Genomic DNA, 23176 nt, shown 5'->3' on the forward strand with positions numbered 1-23176 from the left:
TAGATCACTAAATAAAATGTCTTCATTTATTATGACATTATGAGCTCATGAAATATCTGCAGTTAAGACAAAAAGAACATAAAGAGTGACAGATGTTTGTTATATAACATTAAAATTGTTATTAAGTGAACTTTCAAAATATATTTTTAACTTTTTAATTTTTTGGAGCTGGATTTTGGGTAACAAATGCCTGCCACTCTTTATGTTCCTTTTATCTTAACTGTAATATCTGATTATGGGAGTTGCTGAAACATCCTACTGAATAAAGACATTTTCTTTACTGATTTGGGTGATTTTATTCATAAAAAAAAACATTAATTTTAATTCAGTGGGAGTGCAGTTCAACAGAGAGTGTGCATGTAATACCACCATTATGCCTGCCCCTATGCACCACAGACCGAGTAATACTTGAGGAGTGCACTCATGCAGCAGGAACATATGCACATGCACATTTGTACAATTTTGGTGTAGACTTACAGACATGCACCAGCAATCTACAGTGTGAAATACAGTTATTATGATGGCTAAATGATTGTCAGCCAAAATATTGTGGCAAGATGTTGATGTCCTCTGGCTGCAATCCAGAAACCTCATGGAATGACTATCACTATACGTATTAAATAAATAATTGTATCAGTATTATGAAAAGGAAAGTTGCTAATCACCATATAGCGAAGGTGCTGAGTCACAGAAAGGCACAACAAAAAGATTGTCACAATACAAGCTTTCGGCCATCAAGGCCTTTTTCGAAAGAAAAAAAAAGACAGACACACAAAAACATGCACACAAAAACATGATTGCAGCCTCTGGCAGCTGAAGCAGTGTGGCTTTAGCTGCCAGAGGCTGCAGTCGTGTGTGTGAGTTGTGTTTGTGTGTGTGTGTTTGTGTGTCTGTCGTCTATTTTCTACAAAGACCTTGATGGCCAAAAGCTTACATTGTGGCAGTTTTTTTGTTGTGCCTATCTGTGATTCATCATCTCCACTGTTGTAACTTTCCTTTTCACTATATTGTTTAATTCCATCTTGGATTTTACATTGCTTGATAAATAATTGTATACTTGTTTAATGGCTTTGCAGTAAAATTTGCAAAATATTTCTCCATTACCATTTTGTGTGTTCTGCATTTCTAAATTCTCAACAGTTTATGTAAAAGTAACAGAATTATTGCTTAGTTACAAGTTCTGTCATCTGTAGTGTGTTGGTCATCTTCAGTCACTATGTTACTGTATGATATCATGGTCTGTCTTATTTGTTAGTTTAAAGCAAAGAACAGTGTGGTACTTAGTGACCTCCTGTGCTATCATTCTGGATTTTCTGTGCAAGCGAAATCATTACTGTGCCATTAAACTAAAAATGGCTTCTTGTTTGCTGTATTTGCATTTTGTGTAGAATTTCAGTAGAAAATGAATGCTATCAAGTTTCTTCCTCTCTGTAATGAACAATGAGCTCTCAATATTTTGTTTTGTTATAAAAGCTGATATTGAATATTTATGTACATTCTCTCTCTCACCATCTCCTCTTTTTAATCACACTGAAACTCATAACAGAAATATGAAGTACTAAAAAGGAACACAAATTAAATTTCAAGCCTCATAATGATAGAATTTGGGTCAGTGTCCAATTGCAGTCTTTTTGTGTCCATACTAAATCACACTGCCCGAAAAAAAATTTTAATACATGTGCAAAGATGACATAGATCTTGTCCAATGATGGCATATGCCATCTGGGTGATAGTAGATGTGCTGGTAATGGTTTCATTGTCATCCACCAACAGATAGCATAGTGCCATTTGGAGAACTGCCACACAAGTAGGATGTGCTGCATCAGTTGTGCAGTGATGCTGGTATTAGTGGTCATGTGAACATTCTCACACCTCTAGATGAGGTTATGGAGTCCATACAGCACAGATGTGTGCCAGGGTTGTCATACTGTAAGCACAGCAGTGGCAGTTTGTACAGGTGCTACAGCACAAATAAGAGAGTTTGTGAGCTCAGGCGTGTTAATGTGAAGTATTGCAAACTGGTTATTAGCAGTGGACTACAAGCACACACACGTCTAGCCTGTCTTTCCTTCATGCCACAGCATCAATGTGCACTGCTTGACTGGTGTAGTCAGATGATAACTTGGGAGATGGAATAGCGCACCGTGCTCTTTGGTGATGGAAGAAGATTCTTCCTGCACGCAAGTGGTGGTCATTTGTGCGTACAAAGTAGACCTGGTGAGTACTGTCATGTAGAGTGCGATGAGGTGCAACACTTGTTCACATTTGGTGTTTCTGGAGGGGATGCTACCCAGTGCTCACTACATGGAGAATGTTGTTAGAGACATTTTTTTGCTGTTCTTGCAACAGGAAGATGATGTGTTTTGCAAAAAGGTAATGCTCACCCACACACTGCCCTTGAAACTCAGTGTGCTCTGCAAGACGTACATCAACTTCCCTGACCAGCATGATCTCTCAACTTGTCTCCAATCGAGCACATGTGGGGTATGGTGGAACACGAAGTGAGTTGTACGACTTGTCAACCAAAAATTTTACAGAACTATGTGACTAGGCCGAGCAGGTATGGAATAAGGTATCCCAGGACAGTGTCTGCCATCTGTATGATCACCTAGATGCCAGAATCAGTGCCTGCTTTGCCATCCGTGAAGGCTACACAACTTACTAATGTGGATGTTTCAGTATCGGTTGATACCTGGTACCTTTGAACCACTTGTGATATTGATCTGTAAATATAATCATTTCATGTACTCCATATGCACTGTTGCATTAATAAATTTTAAGTAAATTGGAAACCCTTACAAGGGAGGCTTAATTTTTTTCTGGTAATGTATTTCTAGATGTGTGTAGCTAAAATCAGCATTTCACTGGTCTCAAAAAAGAATGAATCGTTCATGCTGCAGCACATTAAAACTTCCAAAACTGAGCATCTAAGGTCAAGTCTAGAAAAACGTACCCATATTATACATCACTTACACACAATTTCATTGTGGCCACAACACACTCATATAAATAACATCTCCCAGGCACCCACTAGGTCCACTCATCCTAACTCGAGAGCCACATTTTGTACTGTGACTTATCAATCCTTATAACATTTTCCCAATGTCCTACAGACAAATTATGGTGCCTAAGAATGCAGTCTCACACTGATAGCATTGAATAAAATGTTCTCGTGTTCCCAGCCATTTCAAGTGTTTAAAAGGCCATGAGCCTTTGATAAAGCACTGCCTGTCCACTGTCAAGTGAATGACAGCTGATGGGTTGCTGGTAGGCCCTTATATACCATAGCTGCCAGCTGTGATGTCACTGGTGCTCATGGCATTGCCATATAAGGGCATGTGTTTGCTGTGCTTGCTTCAACCTTGAGATTGTTGGATCCCACACCACACTGAGTGGCAGGCCACCATTTCTATTAAGGGTGTTATCAGTGATTTTTATTTCTATGGCTTCTCTGATTACTCAGTCTGAGAAGCTGCTAGTATGAGCTACAACAGGGGTTTCGTCAAATTTGATCTGGTAACTTTTCCAGAGCATGCTCAGCTAACGTGGATTTTTTGGGATAGTGTAGGTGATGAGACCACTGGTACTACTTCCTGCATTCTTCTAGAGTGCTCAATGTAATATTGCCCACACTCACAAAGTAGTTTGTAGATCCCAGGTGTTCTGAGAACTGCTGCATCTTTAGCTGGTCTCAGTATTTGTCCAATTTTTGTCGGAAGCCTGAAAGATTGATTTGGTCACTTAATTTATTTGGTGATAATTGTAGATATTGTTCCTGAAGACCTTGCATAGGTGACTAATTTCATGGGGCAGGTTATTGGCATCTAATATCATTCTTGCATGATATATCAATGTTTGCATAACATAGCACACTTCTGTGTCAGCTGATGGTGAACAAGTAGAGATAAGTGTGCGTAGGTTTTCTGCAGGCATTGCAACCAAGGCATCTAATTCTCTAACAGCAGACTAGGACATCAAGGACAGGCAGTGCATCATCTTTTTCTACTTCCATAGTTACTGTTAACACAGTTGAAATGTTCCAAGAACTTGTCAAGCTTTTACATCTGTGAGGCCAAATGATGAATGTAGCATCAGTGTATCAGAAGAAGCAACTAGGCTTTAATGGGGCCATTTCTAAAGCAATATTCTTGAAGTTATCCATAAAGAGATTTGCAACAGTTGGAGCTAAGGGGGTTCCCATTGCAATGCCATCCATCTGATCATAATACTGACTATCGTACAGCAAAAAAGATGACCTGAGAATGAGCCTAAATAGCTCAAGCTCATCACTTTCAACAAACTGGGATACTGTGTCCAAACAATCTTTTATAGGCACATTTGTAAATGGCACCACAACATCAAAACTGATCATAATATCACCATTCAGTAAGTCAACAGTTAATCCGGCTGATAAAATTGGCAGAGTTCTTAATACAATATTCACAGTGACATACATACAGAGTGAGATTGGCCAAGCACTTAACCAACTTGAATATCAGTGAACCAGTTGTGGTTATGAGGAGGGAGCTTGTATATCAGTGAACCAATTGTGGTTAGGAGGCAGCAGAAGGGTGTCACATCCTTGTAGATGTACAGTAGAGCATAAACAGGTGGTCTAGGTGCCTGAGGAAGAGGATTTGTGACCTCGCTATTTTCCAGTGCAGACTGCTTAAGAAGCTCGTATGGCTTTTTTCTTATTGTTGATGTTGGGCTGCTTTTGGTAGGTACCATATTTGTGTGAATATAGGTCATATGCAAATATAGGCTGCACCTAAACTTTTGACATGAAATTTTGGTTAATAGGAAATCTCAAATATAGGCCGCCTTGCTAAATTTACCTCTGATTACAAGGTACTACATGATGAAGACACTAAATTAAGTTGGCAACCCTATGTAACAATTGAGCAACTACAAATTATCAGCTATGTATCTTGCAAAGGAATGCAGAAAATGGGTAGGTGGAAATACATTTCATGTAGATGAATTCAAGAACAGCTACTGTATTTGCGAGTGAGGTATACATTTTATTCTGCTATTTTCTTCTTAAATTGTTGATGGTTTACAAAAGTAACTGCAGTAACTTGTAACGGTATTAATTTAAGCCCACAAGAAACATGTACATGTCATTTTTAAATGATGATTGATGATCTGAGGGGAAAAAATCTCAATTATAGGCTGTGCCATAATTTTTCAAGCTAAAATTTAGGAAAAAATTGAGGCCTATATTCGTTCAAATATGGTATCTCTGTCCAGTGGTATGCAAATCTTTGTACCATAATATGTGTATTTCATTATTACAGCTGAGTTACCCTTGTCAGCAGGAAGAACTACAATGCTTTCATCACTGCATAGTGCGTGCAAGCCATTGCGCTCAACCCTCGTCATGTCGGATAATGGTAGCTTAACTTTTGTGAGAATATGTCAGAAATTGGCTGTAGTTCGCATCTGTGATGATATTTGGTGGGAAAAAGTAACCAAATCAACCCAATCCCAGCCCACAAGTGCTTCAGTGAAACAGTGGACAAAATACAGTATGGAACAAGCTGTATTCCCATGAAAGTAAAGCCACCAGCACCCAGCGTTACCTGACATCCAGCCCAGAAGCGCAGTTTTACAATCATTGGTACATAATGCAAGAATAATATCTGACACATTAATCTGCCACCTGAACTGAGCTACATACACAAGTGCTTCAGAAACAATGGCTACAGCATTCACCAAATAAATGAAGTGATCTCAAGAAAGAATAAGACCATCGACAAGGAGCAGGAAAATAAACTTGCTGTTCTATGGTTCTGTGTTTGACAAGATAAGCTACCTACTGAAAAATCTTCAGGCCTCTGACAAAATCAACAATTTCTGAGATCAGTTAAAGATGTGGGAGGTCTCAGAACACTTGGGATCCACAAGATACATTGCAAGTGTGGCCAGTCTTACATCAAACAAACAGTGCACAATGTAAAAGAATGCAGGACATAGTATGAGAGGTTTTATCACCTATATTGCCCCAAAAAATTCACTTTAGCTGATAATGCTCTGAAAAGTGGTGACTGTTTCAAATTTTATCAAATCTCTGTCATAGCACACACTAATGGCCTCAGGGACTGTGTAGTTAAAGATGCCATCAACATAAAAATCATTGCGCTGCATGGGAACCATTTATTGCAAGGGTGAATCAAGATCAGTTAACATCAAGTCAACATATGCCATATATGGTGATACTGAGACCACAGGTGACATCACAACTGACAGCTAGCATATTAAGGGTATACTTGCAGTGCACTGGCTGTCGTACCACTTGGCAATGGCCAAGGAGTGCTTGGTCGAAAGCTTGTGGCATTTTAACTACTTGACACAGCTGGAAACCGAAGAATATTTGATTCAATTCATAGTGTGTTTGCACCGGAATATTTTAAATTATTTCTTTTGATAATTGGCTTCTGGGCAGCAGCATGGTCCTGAATACTTGGGCCTAACACCAGTCTACTGATCATCCAGCCTTTAATCTCTGTTGCTGACCTGGATTGGAGTTCATCTGCAGTAGTTACCAAGGATATCTACTAACTGTTTCACAGTAGGTTTTAGAGTTCAGTGATCCTTATCAGTTAATTTCTTATAACTTCCAGAGTGGAAGTTTTTTTTAGAGCTTTGCTTGTGTTTCACATTTGAAGGAGATCTTCAACACAACTTGTTATTTAGAGTTTCATAATGTAAAAACTGATATTCTACATGTAGTTGATCAAAGTAATTGAATGATGTGGCCCCTTTGCGTATTGCTGTTAACTTATCAGCTGAGCAAGCTCCTTGACGTTTCTTGTAGTTATTGGACTAGTATTTTGGATGATCATGTTCTGATTATTATGACTTAATTTAGTGTAAATAAATTTTAATATGGTAGGAATATAATAGAGGGAAACATTCCAAGTGGAAAAAATATATCAAAAAAAAAGGATGATGTAACTTACCAAACAAAAGCATTGGTATGTTGATAGAGACACAAACAAACACAAACACAAAAGTCAAGCTTTCGCAACCCACGGTTGCTTCATCAGGAAAGAGGGAAGGAGAGGGGAAGACGAAAGGATGTGGGTTTTAAGGGAGAGGGTAAGGAGTCATTCCAATCCCGGGAGTGGAAAGACTTACCTTAGGGGGAAAAAAGGACAGGTATACACTCGCACACACACACATATCCATCTGCACATATACAGATACAAAGAGACATATGTAAAGGCAAAGAGTTTGGGCAGAAATGTCAGTCGAGGCGGAAGTACAGAGGCAAAGATGTTGTTGAATGACAGGTGAGGTATGAGCGGCGGCAACTTGAAATTAGCGGAGGTTGAGGCCTGGTGGGTAACGGGAAGAGAGGATATATTGAAGGGCAAGTTCCCATATCCGGAGTTCTGATAGGTTGGTGTTAGTGGGAAGTATCCAGATAACCCGGATGGTGTAACACTGTGCCAAGATGTGCTGGCCGTGCACCAAGACATGTTTAGCCACAGGGTGATCCTCATTACCAACAAACACTGTTTGCCTGTGTCCATTCATGCAGATGGACAGTTTGTTGCTGGTCATTCCCACATAGAAAGCTTCACGGTGTAGGCAGGTCAGTTGGTAAATCACGTGGGTGCTTTCACACGTGGCTCTGCCTTTGATCATATACACCTTCTGAGTTACAGGACTGGAGTAGGTGGTGGTGGGAGGGTGCATGGGACAGGTTTTACACCAGGGGCAGTTACAAGGGTAGGAGCCAGAGGGTAGGGAAGGTAGTTTGGGGATTTCATAGGGATGAACCAAGAGGTTACGAAGGTTAGGTGGACGGCGGAAAGACACTCTTGGTGGAGTTGGGAGGATTTCATGAAGGAGGATCTCATTTCAGGGCAGGATTTGAGGAAGTCGTATCCCTGCTGGAGAGCCACATTCAGAGTCTGATCCAGTCCCGGAAAGTATCCTGTCAGAAGTGGGGCACTTTTGTGGTTCTTCTGTGGGAGGTTCTGGGTTTGAGGGGATGAGGAAGTGGCTCTGGTTATTTGCTTCTGTTCCAGGTCGGGAGGGTAGTTGCGGGATGCGAAAGCTGTTTTCAGGTTGTTGGTGTAATGGTTCAGGGATTCAGGACTGGAGCAGATTCGTTTGCCACAAAGACCTAGGCTGTAGGAAGGGACCGTTTGATATGGAATGGGTGGCAGCTGTCATAATGGAGGTACTGTTGCTTGTTGGTGGGTTTGATGTGTACGGATGTGTGAAGCTGGCCATTGGACAGATGGAGGTCAACGTCAAGGAAAATGGCATGGGATTTGGAGTAGGACCAGGTGAATCTGATGGAGCCAAAGGAGTTGAGGTTGGAGAGGAAATTCTGGAGTTCTTCTTCACTGTGAGTCCAGATCATGAAGATGTCATCAATAAATCTGTACCAAGCTTTGGGTTGGCAGGACTGGGTAGCCAAGAATGCTTCCTCTAAGCGACCCATAAATAGGTTGGCGTACGAGGGGGCCATCCTGGCACCCATGGCTGTTCCCTTTAATTGTTGGAATGTCTGGCCTTTGAAAGTGAAGAAGTTGTGAGTCAGGATGAAGCTGGCTAAGGTAATGAGGAAAGAGGTTTTAGGTTGGGTGGCAGGTTGGGTGGCAGGTGATGGCGTGAAAGGAAGTGCTCCGTTGCAGCGAGGCCCTGGATGTGCGGAATATTTGTGTATAAGGAAGTGGCATCAAATCCTGCCCTGAAATGAGATCCATCCTTCATGAAATCCTCCCCACTCCACCAAGAGTGTCTTACTTCCGTCCACCTAACCTTCGTAACCTCTTGGTTCATCCCTATGAAATCCCCAAACCACCTTCCCTACCCTCTGGCTCCTACCCTTGTAACTGCCCCCGGTGTAAAACCTGTCCCATGCACCCTCCCACCACCACCTACTCCAGTCCTGTAACCCAGAAGGTGTACACAATCAAAGGCAGAGCCACGTGTGAAAGCACCCACGTGATTTACCAACTGACCTGCCTACACTGTGAAGCTTTCTATGTGGAAATGACCAGCAACAAACTGTCCATTCGCATGAATGGACACAGGCAAACAGTGTTTGTTGGTAATGAGGCTAAACATGCCTTGGTGCACGGCCAGCACATCTTGGCACAGTGTTACACCATCCGAGTTATCTGGATACTTCCCACTAACACCAACCTATCAGAACTCCGGAGATGGGAACTTCTCCTTCAATATATCCTCTCTTCCCATTACCCACCAGGCCTCAACCTCCGCTAATTTCAAGTTGCCGCCGCTCATACCTCACCTGTCATTCAACAACATCTTTGCCTCTGTACTTCCGCCTCGACTGACATTTCTGCCCAAACTCTTTGCCTTTACATATGTCTGCTTGTATCTGTATGTGCGGATGGATATGTGTGTGTGTGCGAGTGTATACCTGTCCTTTTTTCCCCCTAAGGTAAGTCTTTCTGCTCCCGGGATTGGAATGACTTCTTACCCTCTCCCTTAAAACCCACATCCTTTCGTCTTTCCCTCTCCTTCCCTCTTTCCTGATGAAGCAACCGTTGGTTGCGAAAGCTTGAATTTTGTGTGTGTGTTTGTGTTTGTTTGTGACTCCATCAACATACCAATGCTTTCATTTGGTAAGTTACATCATCTTTGTTTTTAGATATATTTTAATGTGGTAGTATAGATCACTGCAAATTAAGTGTGACATAAATTTCAGCCCTTTCCATGCTGTGAATTGGAATACATGGTCAGCTCAGTGCAAACAATTTTGTTTTAGTAGGCTACTGTTGCTACCAGCATCAGCACCAAATGGTGCATGTGCATCAGAAGTACAGTAGCCATTTGTTCTGTTATAAAGAAAAGAAATGGCAGTTTTCCATTGTGAGACATGGTGTTGCACAGGGAGAGAAGTGTGCAGCTTGTGAAAATTGCTTCACAATTATTCTTCCAAGCATATGAGTAACCATGCTATGTTTTCTACCAACCACAAAAAATTATCTTGCAGTATCTGTTTGTTACAAATGTTGCAACACAAATCACAATTCAGTGACCGAGCATCAGCTGTCTTGTATTTTTACAGTGTAGCTGAACTTTGTAATATTTGTCAAGGAAGTATCTGTGTTTATGTTATGAAAGTAGCAATATACTGGCAAAATAGATTGTGTTTTCCAATGCTATGCTAAGTCGTGCTTTGTTAAGTGCATATGAAGTAGGTTTCACTAAGGTGTGCAAATTTAACTCATCTGCCTTCATGGCCTAACAGAAAACATATCTGTGAAGATTCATCCATTGTGCCTGGTCTCTTATATATACTTGATACCCTCAAATGCATAACATGATGCCAGAAAGTACATCTTGTGTATGATGTCTGGAGACTTTCGTCAAATATATCACCATCGCTCTCCATGCAACCTTTCCTTACATGTTTTCTGTCTTTCTTTATGTATCATTTTATTCTACATTCTGTGATTTCTTTTGAGTTATCTCCAATCTTTGGGCTAATGAGACCAGCAGTTTCTTATTAGTGTTCGGACTATGAATTTTAGCTGTTTGTGTTCTGGACCTTAAATCTCACTGATTACCCTGGTTCAGGATATGGACTACATTCCTATCACTTTCTCCTGGTTAAGTATCTGGCTTCATATTTCCAAAGATTATACTTTCAGCCTTTGTTTCTTATGGAGCTTTTGTCTGCACTGTTTCAGTTGTTCCTGTGTTAGACTGTAGTAGGTTGATGTAATCAATGGCAAAAAATTTTCTGAATTCCAGGGCGAATGTCAGATTTCATCAAAACATTGGTTACATTTGCAAAGAAGGGTCTGTGTCTGGGAAGGGGAAGGTGAATTAGAACATTTTTGTGGAGCAACAAACATGATTTAATGACATTGTTTTGTAACTGCCATGCTATTAACCTTATTTTGAGTGACTTGAAGACAAAGGTATTGTTTCTTTTTCTCTTTTTCTGAGGAATAGTATCTGTATGTTTAATTGTGGCAAAATTTTGGAGAATTAAATGGGGAATAAAATATTTCCTCTTCTTTCAAGCTGTCATCAAAATTCAAATGAGGACAGCTCATTTTGTTTTATTACAAGATAGAGGAGAGAGAGTCATGGATATGATAAGCAAGTTGGGATGGTAGTCATTAACACAAAGGTATTTATTGTTGTGGTGAGATCTTTTCATGAAATTTCAATTTTGTTGACTCTCACCTACATAGGGAGAAATGACCCTCAAGATAAAAAAGAGCCATCAGAGATCATAAAATCTTCTCTACAGCTATTCATAAAGACCCAGAAGGCCTGACACTGAGCATAAATAAATTATAAAATCTCAGCTAGCTATATTATGGTCTATAAACTTACCGTGTTCCTGTTATCAGTTATGAGTGGTGGTTGAGGGGAAATAATAAGCAAGGAAATAAAATTGGAAATGTCATATCTCTATCAAAAATACCAACACACAAAATTTGGGGGAGCTTCCTGCGAGTAAAATTTCTCATCACATGGTTAATGATTTGTCACACAAATAAAGGTGCACATATCAATACGGATTTAATCCTGTATGACTTTTCTATTTCTTGTAGCTGGTGGGGGAAAAAAGAGAGAAGAGAAGGCTTGTATACAATCTTTCATAAATTTTGGAATTTGTTTATTTTTCCCCTTACTTTGTAACAAGAATTTACATAAAATAAAGGAAAGGCAATCGCTCATTAGGAGGTGAGTGATGTGTGGCACAAAGACAAACCCAACAGAAAACAGTACTTATACTAGCTTTTGAGCCCTTAGTAGAAGTACACATATAAGTGCACATAACCACAGAGACACCCAAATGCAGATGCCTATGACCACAGAGAGAATTGCTATGGACACATGTGTATGCATTTGTTTGCTTTTGTGTGGCTGTGTGCATGAATGTGCGTACTTCTACTAGAAAAAGAGCAAATGCTTGAAAGCTAGTATGAACATTATTTTTTGTAGAGAGCGTCGGTGCACCACGCATCAGATAGCTATAAGTGAGTCATTGCCTTTCCTTTATTTTACATATTGTCCCATACAAGAATTCCCACTATTTTTAATTAAAAGATACTATAATTAAAAAATTTGTAAAACAGCATATAATTACATTGAATAATTTCTAAAATAGACTATTTTAATCACCTTTTGCAATCATAACGCAAGTGTCTAATAGGTTATATATGTAGCTAGTCAACCGCTATGAATCTGATTACCTTATTGAGGCATTTGAGTATAAATAAGTTGCCAAAAGTCAAAGGAAAGGTTGCCATATTTGAATATGTGCCATGTACGAGGTGCATTCAAGTTCTAAGGCCTCCGATTTTTTTTCTCCGGACTGGAAAGAGATAGAAACATGTGCATTGTTTTAAAATGAGGCCGCGTTCATTGTCAATACGTCCCAGAGATGGCAGCACCGTACGGCAGATGGAATTTTACCGCCAGCAGCGAGAATGAGAACTGTTTTAAATACTTAAAAAGGCGACATTTTCCTTACTTGAACAGCGTGCACTCATTCGTTTTCTGAATTTGCGTGGTGTGAAACCAACTGAAAATCATCAACAGTTGAAGGAGACATGTAGTGATGGAGTTGTGGATGTGACGAAAGTGCGTTTGTGGGTGCGACAGTTTAATGAAGGCAGAACATCGTGTGACAACAAACCAAACCAACCTCGGGCTCGCACAAGCCGGTCTGATGACATGATCGAGAAAGTGGAGAGAATTGTTTTGGGGGATCGCTGAATGACTGTTGGACAGATCACCTCCAGAGTTGGAATTTCTGTGGGTTCTGTGCACACAATCCTGCATGACGACCTGAAAATGCGAAAAGTGTCATCCAGGTGGGTGCCACGAATGCTGACGGACTACCACATGGCTGCCCGTGTGGCATGTTGCCAACCAATGTTGACGCACAACGACAGCATGAATGGGACTTTCTTTTCGTCAGTTGTGACAATGGATGAGATGTGGATGCCATTTTTCAATCCAGAAACAAAGCGCCAGTCAGATCAATGGAAGCACACAGATTCACCGCCACCAAAAAAATTTCGGGTAACCGCCAGTGCTGAAAAAATGATGGTGTCCATGTTCTGGGACAGCGAGGGCGTAATCCTTACCCATTGTGTTCCAAAGGGCACTACGGTAACAGGTGCATCGTACGAAAATGTTTTGAAGAACAAATTCCTTCCTGCACTGCAACAAAAACGTCCGGGAAGGGCTGCGCGTGTGCTGTTTCACCAAGACAACGTACCCGCACATCAAGCTGACGTTACGCAACATTTTCTTCATGATAACAACTTTGAAGTGATTCCTCATGCTCCCTACTCACCTGACCTGGCTCCTAGTGACGTTTGGCTTTTTCCAACAATGAAAGACACTCTCCATGGCCGCACATTCACCAGCCGTGCTGCTATTGCCTCAGCGATTTTCCAGTGGTCAAAACAGACTCCTAAAGAAGCCTTCGCCGCTGCCATGGAATCATGGCGTCAGCGTTGTGAAAAATTTGTATGTCTGCAGGGCGATTACGTCGAGACATAACGCCAGTTTCATCGATTTCGGGTGAGTAGTTAATTAGAAAAAAAATCAGAGGCCTTAGAACTTGAATGCACCTCGTATGACACCTGAATGTTGTAGCTAGATGTGGCATATGGCACAAATGTAGACATGATATTTAAACAATCTATTACAAACAGTTGTGCACTGAACATGGCACCACATTGTGAGTTAATCTACTTTGAACATGAGATGATAAACAGTGCAGAGTGCATGGGTCATATCATATTGGAGATTACATAAGAATTCTGGTTTCTGAGGTCATATATGGAGGGTGGATCTGTAGTATCTCAGCAACAGTATTTCAAGTTGTGTTAACTGCAACACAGGATGGCCACAAGCATTTGACAAATGTATGCAGAGATCCATGGGGCAATCAGTTGTCTACTGTGAGTCAGATCACTGCCAGTTTGAATGTGGGCCATCAGAAAGCCATTTATCAAGACTGTATGAAGACAAACAGACTGCATGTGCTCCATCAAATTACAATTTACTTTTGTCCTTTTGCTGACACCTGGATGCAAAACTCAGCAAATATCTTGGGTCTGCTAACATCATCATTGGACCATGGAACACTAGGAGCATATAGTATGGTCTCTGATGAACACCAGTTTCAGTGGTATAGAGCTGGTGGATGCAAGAGAGTGTGGCATTTGCCCTGTGAAGCTATGGATCATGCGTGTCAGCAATGTTGTGACCAGGCAGGAGGTGGCTGAGTTATGGTCTGGGCTGTATTCACATAATAACATTTAGGCCCCATCGTCCAGCTGCAAGGATCAGTGACAAGTGCATATTAATGGAGGTTCTTGCAGACCATCTGTATCCCTTTCTAACATTAGAATACCCTGATGGAGATGCTATATTTCAACAGAACAGTGCAACATGTCACACTGTTTGGTTGCATGTAGTGATGAACACACTGATAAATTCAAAGCCGGGGCTTTATTTTCACATCCTAATATTAGAGCCATTTTTAAGATGATTGGTGCCTTCTCTTATTTACAGACACCTGCTTGCTGTTCTGTATCATGATATTCCAAAAATTTACCTGTCCTTTAAAGCCAAAAAGAACTGATTTATCTTAGTTTAAGCTAGTGTGTGCACCTGTCTCAGATCTTATCAAATAACACTTCAAAACCAATTTTCACCATCTTCCACATTAAACAAATAATTTACGATAATTGACTCACGTACCTGTTGGTAAAATTACCTTATTTCTCATTACTAATGCTTCACATTTTTACACATATATAGATTAAAACACTCTACTTATTTGGACACTTTGTTCAAACTAAAGTGCTCCTTGTCAGCATGATAAAATTTATTCTCACCAACAATTATTTTCGCCACTTGTGCAAGTTTTGCCAGTTTTTCCATCGGTCCAGTAATTGTTTTTCTAGTTCTGTAGGATGGTTAACCTATGTTATAGTTAGGATTATTCATCTTAAATGTGCTGTATTTTGTATATGTTGTTGTGGTTGTGGTTTTCAGTCCAGAGACTAGATTAATGCAACTCTACATGCTAGTGCTAGCCTATCCTCTACAAGTCTCTTCCTCTCTGAATAAGTACTGCAACATGTGTTGATTTCAACCTGCTTGTTGTATTCATCCTTTGATCTCCCTCTACATCTTTTACCCCCCCCCCCCCCTCATGCTTCCCTCCAGTATCAAATGTACAATCCCTTGACGCATAACAAGTGTCCCGCTCTCCAGACAAATACCATCAGAAAAGACATCGTAACACTTGATTTTATATTTAGTGTTAGTAAATTCATCTTTTTAAGAAATTATTTCCTTTTTATAGTCAGTGTGCAGCTTAAATTGTCTCTATGTTGGACCATCAACAGTTATTTTGCTGTCCAAATAGCAAAACGTATCTACTACTTTTAGTGCCTTCATTTCCTAATCTAATTCCCACAGCATCAGCTTATTTAATTTGACTACATTTCATTACCCTTGTTTTACTTTTGTTGTTACTCATCTTCCACCCAAGACACTATCCAGTCTGTTCAACTGCTCTTCCATAACATCTTTTGTTACAGACAGAATGATGATGTCATAGGGAAATCTCAAAGTCCTTATTTCTTCTCCATGAACTTTAATTCCTTCTCCAGATGTTTCTTTGGTTTCCTTTAATGCTTGCTCAGTGTACACATTGAATAACATCAGGGACAGACTACAAACCTGCCTCACTCCCTTCTCAACTACTGCTCCTTTTCATGTCCTTCGACTCTTATAACTGCAGTCTGGTTTCTGTACAAGCTGTATATAATTTATTGCTCCTGTTTCTTATCTCTAAATCTCACAAAGTATGTTAAAGCCAACATTGGTAAAAGTTTTCTCAAAGTCTACAAACACCATAGGTATAGTTTGACTTTCTATAACCTATCTTCTAAGATAAGTTGTGGGCTTGGTATTGCCTTGTATGTTCCTACATTTCCCCAGGAGGCAGACTAATCATCCCTGAGATTAGCTTCTATAAATTTTTGTACGTACCTGTACATGAGTGAAACTTTACATTTTTATGGCTGATTAATTCCTCTTCTTATACTGAATATATCTAACCTAACATTAAAGCTCTTGCATTCTAAACTGTAGTGTTTCTCTGCCTTTACTAATTAATAGACAATATCATCACCAGTTTTCTTAACTGATGTCAGTCATACACTCAAGAGCCAAAGAAACTGGTACACCTCCCTAATATCATGAGGTGCCCCACAAGCAAACAGAAGTGCCACAACACAATGTGGCATGGGCTCGACTGTTTGAAGTAGTGCTGGAAGGAACTGACTCCATGAATCCTACAGATCTGTTCACAAATCCATAAGAGTGCAAGGGGGCGGAGATCTCTTCTGAGTGGAATGTTTCAAGGCATCCCAGATATGCTCAATAATGTTCATGTCTGGGGAGTTTGGTGACCAGCAGAAGTGTTTAAACTCAAAAGAGTGTTCCTGGAGCCACTCTGTAGCAATTCTGGATGTGTGGGGTGTCGCATTTTCCTGCTGGAATTGTTAAGTCCGTCAGAATGCACAGTGGACATGAATGGATGCAGGTGATCTGATAGAAGGTTTATGTACATGTCACCTGTCAAAGTGGTATCTAGATGTATCATAAGTCCCATTTCAGTCCAGCAGCACACACCCCTCACCATCACAGAGGCTCCACCACCTTGAACAGTCCCTGCTAACATGCAGGGTGCATACCCATACACATCCACCCACTCAATACAATTTCGAACAAGACTCATCGAACCAGGCATCATGTTTGCAGTCATCAACAGTCCAAAGTCAGTGTTGATGAGTCCAGGCGAGGCATAATGCTTTGTGTCATGCAGTCATCAAGGGTATGCAAGTGGGCTTTCAGCTCCAAAAGCCCATATGGATGATGTTTTACTGAATAGTTGCATGCTGACACATGTTGATGGCCCATCATCAAAATCTGCAACAATTTGCGGAAGGGTTGCTCTTTTGTCACATTGAATGATTCTCTTCAGTCATCATTGGTCCTGTTCTTGCAGCATCTTTTTCCGGTCGCAGTGATGTCAGAGATTCGATGTTTTACCAGATTCCTGATATTTGTGGTACACTCATGAAATGGTCATACCATCACTACTTGGAGATGATATGCCCCATCGCTCATGCGTCAACTATTAATACTACATTCAAACTCACTTAAATCTTGATAACCTGCCATTATAGCAGCAGTAACTGATCTAACAACTGCTTCTGACACTTGTTGTCTTATAAAGGCTTTGCCGACCGCAGCACCATATTTTACATATCTCTGAATTTAATAGTTTCTTTGGCGCTTAAGTGTATAACAGCTGTTCCCTCCAATGGAGACCAGATAAACATGGAATACGGGTACATCCTAACACTTATTACTTCCTTCAACTTCATTTCTCAGTAGAACACTTGCACACATATACAGTTTTCCCAACACATATAAATTTCAGATTTATTTCACAATATTAATGCTTTAGTGGATTATAAATGAGTATCCTTACTCCAGTATGTATAAATTTGCCTCTTATCAACCACCTGCTTATAAGTAATGTTGACCTGTTACATTTCTGCACCAATTTCTTCCACTTTTTGTGTGCTCTTCATCTATTATGTCTTTTGTATGTTAGTGCTCATTTATACCACAAATTTATAGTTTTAATGTTTTTATTACTTAAAAATCAACAATTAGGGGATGGAACATAGTGAAAAAATCTGGTTAATGTAATCATATGTCTAGCCTTCTATACAACTTCCCAAATCATTTAAAATTATTCCTTACACAAAACATTTTCATGTGTGTGCCAAATGTAGCCTCATACAAAATCATTTTTGATTACTTCCCAAAATGGCAGCTAGACCAATATAGTTAGGTATCGGCATCACTTGAGCTTGCAGAATGGTGTTGACAGTGAAGAGAGGATAAAATATGAATCATAGAATAAATGTAATGTTAAAAAAATTTCATTTAGAAGCCAACACTACATAAAAATAGTATATTTCTTTCTTTCTTTCTTTCTTTATTTCTTTCTTTCTTTCTTTTCTCTCTTCTCATCTCTCTTAGTTCAAAATATAATGATGGAACATGCTAATTTTCTTTTTCTTAAGAAACTCATTTTTCTAGGAAGATTTGAGTAGTTAAAATAAAAATAATAAACATACCAGTGAGCAGTGTTATTCATATTTACATGATGGTCCTCCCAGTTATGAATTAAGCATTTTATTACTGAGTTACCTCATCTTGTAGTGCAGTTACCTCATCTTGCAGTGCCTATATTCCATCCTGTTCCATGTCTTGTGTTTAATTAATGTTCTCAGCAAATCAGTATTCTGTTAATGACTCAGTAAAATACTGAGTGTAATGAAAATAATGGATGGAATATAAATATTCACTTACCTCGTAGTGGAGGCACTGAGCAGTCAACAGGTACGCAAACAAGATTGAATTTGTTGCTAAGTTTTCCTACTGTTTTCTTCCTTGGAGCTCAAAAGCATATACATACCCATGCATAGCTAAATTGTCTCAACAAAGCTTTTTGATGATTTAAATCTTGTTTGTATGTCTGACTGCCACTCAGTGTCTCAACAACATTGTGAGTAATTTACTCACCACCTTTTTGCCTCCTGAAGAATTATCTGCAAGTTTATACTTCTCATATTTAATATGAACTATGGTACTGTGTCTCAACACAACTTAAAATTTCAGTGAATACAGCAGTTTTGTGTTCCTTTAAGATAGTTTATTGTATCTGCAGTTACATCAGCTTAATGCTAAAATGGAATATGTTAGCAAACCTCAAACTACTGTATGGGAACTACAAATCTCTATTTTACATTATTAAATGTAAGACCAAATACAAACCTTGCAGACCTTCCTGAAAATTTGGTGTGCATTTCAGAATTGTATTCCATTGTAAAACTTCCTTTTTGATATGATAGTGGGAATATACAACAGTGAAATGTGGCAGAGAATATTTATAGTATTTAATGCATAAAATTCTAATCTGAACTAGAAAATAAAATTTGATTTTGTTTTAACATTAAGTCCAATGAAAAGAATCTTGTCTACAGCAGTACTTCATAATGATTGCCATCAAAACTATCACATAAAATCATTATGAAATAATAATTTCAAGTTACAATACATTAAAAAATTCTTTTAAAATAGTGTACATTCATGATTTTCTTCGAAAGCATTTCAAATGCTTGAGAACTATAAAGTGAATGGATATTTACATTCATGCTCTTCATCATGTGATGCAGTACTCAATTTTAAAATAAAAATAGACGTAGTCAGAATGTTATATAATCTGTGATTTTCAAAAAAGATGATGAAGCATGCAGTTTAAGAGCACTGTAATCCTGCAAACCATTTACTGTGAAGAAAAATTATGAGGAAAGTAGTACAGAAAACATCATTGTAAATTAATAAATTAATTCATGTTTGACACTAAGACTCTTGTTAAACCTGGTGTAACTGGTACACCACCACATTTCACATTTTAAGCTGTGTAGATAGATATGTAAGATGGCTTTACAAGAGCAGCCCCCCCCCCCCCCCAAAGGAATTCGGTAAAACATTCTACAGTTATTTTACATACCATTTGTCCAGGGACAGCTTCAGCACAGTTAGCCATTGACTCAAAACGCAAATATTTATACAGCAATTTCAGCTTCATTGTTCCGTGACATATTTTATTGACATGGCCATATAAAAACAATTGATTATGTTTGTCTTTCCCATTGAAATAATTACAGGGGCCCACAGTAAAGCAGATACAGGCCCAACTGTGCTGCAAATGGTGTGCTTTTATAAAAGATTACTTACTTTCTCTTCATCCTATGAACATCTAGCATGATTCAGTGAATATCCATACATACAAATGCTTTTTGAGAGTGTATTGGCATCATGGAAGCTGCCTGACAGCTTTTTACATTAAGCTATCCAGGGTTATGACAAAACTACTGACCACAAGGTCTTTTATGACTTTGTGAAACCAGCCAACTGGCTACTGATGAGCACATTAGTATGGGACATCATCAAAGTGTACAAAAAGCTGCAAATGAAGATCCCCTACTTTTCACTGTACTGTACATGAAACTTCTGGTTCACAATATGGCAAACAAGACTTTATGTAGGATCCTGCAGGATGATGTTTTGAAATATGAGAATCTTTATAATATTATTATAATGCTAGGTTACAAAGCTTATGCAAAAGACTACCATAATATCAGGAATTTTGCTGCTGGTTATTACTGTAATAACTACAAATATTCTTTTTTCTGATGATAATAATAATAATAATGAGCGTATGGCATTGGTGGCTGGGAGTCCCCTCGCGGGGCGGTTCGGCCGCTGGTCCACAAGTTCTTTAACGCCACTACGGCGACTTGCGAGTGAATGAGGATGAAATGATGATGAAAGACACGCAACACCCAGTCATCCCGAGGCAGAGAAAATCCCTGACCCCACCAGGAATCGAACCCAGGACCCCGTGCGCGGGAAGCGAGAACGCTATGCAAGACCACGAGCCACGGACTTTTTTCTGATGAAGCTACATTGTACAGAGAAAATATTGTGAACATTCAAAACATCCATCACTAGCCATAAGAAATCCCTTGTTTAGAACATGCACCACATTGTTAAATATGATGGTTCATTAGTTTTTGGGTTAACCTTTTAAGCACCACAACAGATTCCAAAGTAACAATATAAATCACTGCTTTCTGGAAAGATAGCATTCCTCCCCTTTTGGTATACCTCTAAGGATTTTTCAACACATATGGATCCAATTGGATTGTATGGTGATGGATAATTTTCCTGCTGTATGTATTTATATGAGAGGATTTTTTGATCCTGCTCGGTATCCAGTTAGGTCTCCCAATTTGAACTGCGTGAATTTCTCCCTGTGGAACTAGCTGACGTTAGTGCAGTTCAGTATCCAATGGGACACTGTGTTTGACTGGATAGCACTTCTTCCTGCAGCCATAACTACATTTGGTGTTGACACATTGAATAATATATCCACTAATATGAACCAGCATTTAGAAACAATCATTGCTGGTTTTTAACAAAATGATATTGAATTTTGTGTTGTAGGAAGGGGGTAGTACAACTGTTGGAATTCAAAACCTTTAGTGGTTTAACTACTCAGCCACACAGTGAAATCATGTGTTTGTGATTTTTTTATGTATAAAACAATGTGGACTATGCAACATGTCTAGCATACATTTGAAAGGACACTAGTGCAGGGAGTGTTATATTTAGGTTTACGACTACCATACTATCCAATTCAGGTTCCTTGAACTGTCCTGTTGTGTTTAACTTTTAACATGCTTTGAAATAAAGTAATAAATGTGTTAGAATTTATTTATATCAAAATATCTACACTTTAAAATACATCTAATTATTAAAATTACAAATTCACTGGTAAGGTATACATTACTTTTTTTAGCACTGAACAAAACCAAGCTTCTTGCTTGTGAAATGCAACTTAAAATCTATTGAAACACTTATCCCCAGTCACCTTATATATTTTTCGCAACCATATACATAACTATAAGGTGTAATGATTGCACTTTTTCTAGTTATCTACAAAGAATCTTCTCCCTGTTGATAACATGGTACAGAGCTTCATTTCAGTGGCGATAATTTGAAACCAAACTACCACCTATGTGTAGGTTATTAGAGACTTTTGCGCTAAAAGTATGCTCTGATGTTGGCATGTGGATTACACTTAATCTGAAAATTATTCTTTTAGTCAATCACAAATGTCATGAAGGAGCAAAGTACTGACCTCTGGATATGAAGATGCCAATATTCTTGAAAGCCCTTTGTTATGTATCACAGTCAACCTCACACAATATTCTTATTGCTTACATTTGCACAAGAAATACTGGATTGGTGTTTAGTGAATTGGGGTAATAGCCTAATGATCTGGGGTTAAGTCAGAAATGGTTGTTAGGCCTTCTTTTTTACAATTAAAATAACTTTTATGTCTGCCATATATTAACACTAAAAAATGCCAAACCTCACCAAGGCTCAAATTTCGCTTTAAATTTTAAGCTCCTCATGATTAGCTAACTGGGGTGGTTTACTGGTGAGGGGAAAGCAAACACATTACATCCAAAAGGTCCTATGTGAATGTAATAATATGGTGTTTTCAGCAAATTGTCAGTGTAATGTCTGCATTATGCACTTTTACCCAGAACTTATTTCGTAACATAGCATGGAGACAAAAGTATAGTCTGCAACTCAACAACAATGGGAAACACTGTAACCTGTAAAACAAGTGGAACTATCTATATTTTTGTAAATTTTTAGACAAAAATGGCTGCTCAGCAAAATATTTCTTTGTGGATAAATGAACCACTGGAAAATGCATGAAAGACTCATGACAACAGTTTGTGGTATCTTTTGAGTACCTTTGTGCATTGTGATGTCAATAATTATTTAATTTTTTTAATTGGATAAGGTGTTACTGAACCTTGTAACATTTAGGTTTCTTAAAATGAGGGTGCACATACAGAACTTTTCTGGCCTCTTAAGAGTTTATATTTTTGCACACTGAGCACAGTAATGTTTAAACCTTACACTAATGATACAACTGTGCAATGGAATCTGTACCAAAGCATGTATCACAGAAAAAAAAAATTCAGTGGTTCATGAAGGCCTGCAAGGTTAGCAAATATTTTAGTGACATTCTTTTTAAAATTAAGGTTACATTTTGTTCTCTAGCAACACAGAAGACAGCACTGGCGGAAAACTGCCTGCTGCGCTCTCTGTTTTCCTGCTCCCATTCCTTTCTTGGCTCCTTCTGGGTTCCTTTTCACTAACAATGTCATTTCTTTTGCTATCTATTGCTATTCTTCTTTATTTAGATGCTTAGCTGTATTGGTTGTGTAAAACTTTAACTGTTGCATTTTAACAATGCAGGATAATTGCAATTGAATATAGGCCACATTCATCACATTCCAAAAGCATTATGCTACTAGCTCATAAGCATGATTTCTGTTGTAGATGAATGCAGACTATTTCCAATTATTACCAAAAGTATGAATTGGTTTCATATTTTGTAACTGAGGAGTAGGGATGTTTGAGCATTACTGGATCAATCAGTAAATAA

General features: G+C 38.9%; 1 protein-coding gene across 7 annotated transcripts in view; it reads left to right on the forward strand.

The window, feature by feature from the left end:
- Nucleotides 1-23176, forward strand: part of LOC126259460 (golgin subfamily A member 6-like protein 22) — a 426680-nt gene that overhangs the window by 390126 nt on the left and 13378 nt on the right. Inside the window, exon 13 of one of the 7 annotated variants that reach the window (XM_049956339.1) lies at nt 22789-23019. The exons of the other annotated variants lie outside the window; for them this stretch is intronic. Coding sequence (XP_049812296.1) covers nt 22789-22939 — 151 coding nt within the window. The 3' untranslated portion in view covers nt 22940-23019. Of the gene's footprint in view, nt 1-22788; nt 23020-23176 lie in introns of those variants that run through there. 7 annotated transcript variants of the gene reach the window in all.

The sequence above is a fragment of the Schistocerca nitens genome, chromosome 1 (assembly GCF_023898315.1).
Source record: "Schistocerca nitens isolate TAMUIC-IGC-003100 chromosome 1, iqSchNite1.1, whole genome shotgun sequence".
In the NCBI taxonomy this organism is placed as follows: Eukaryota; Metazoa; Arthropoda; class Insecta; order Orthoptera; family Acrididae; genus Schistocerca; species Schistocerca nitens.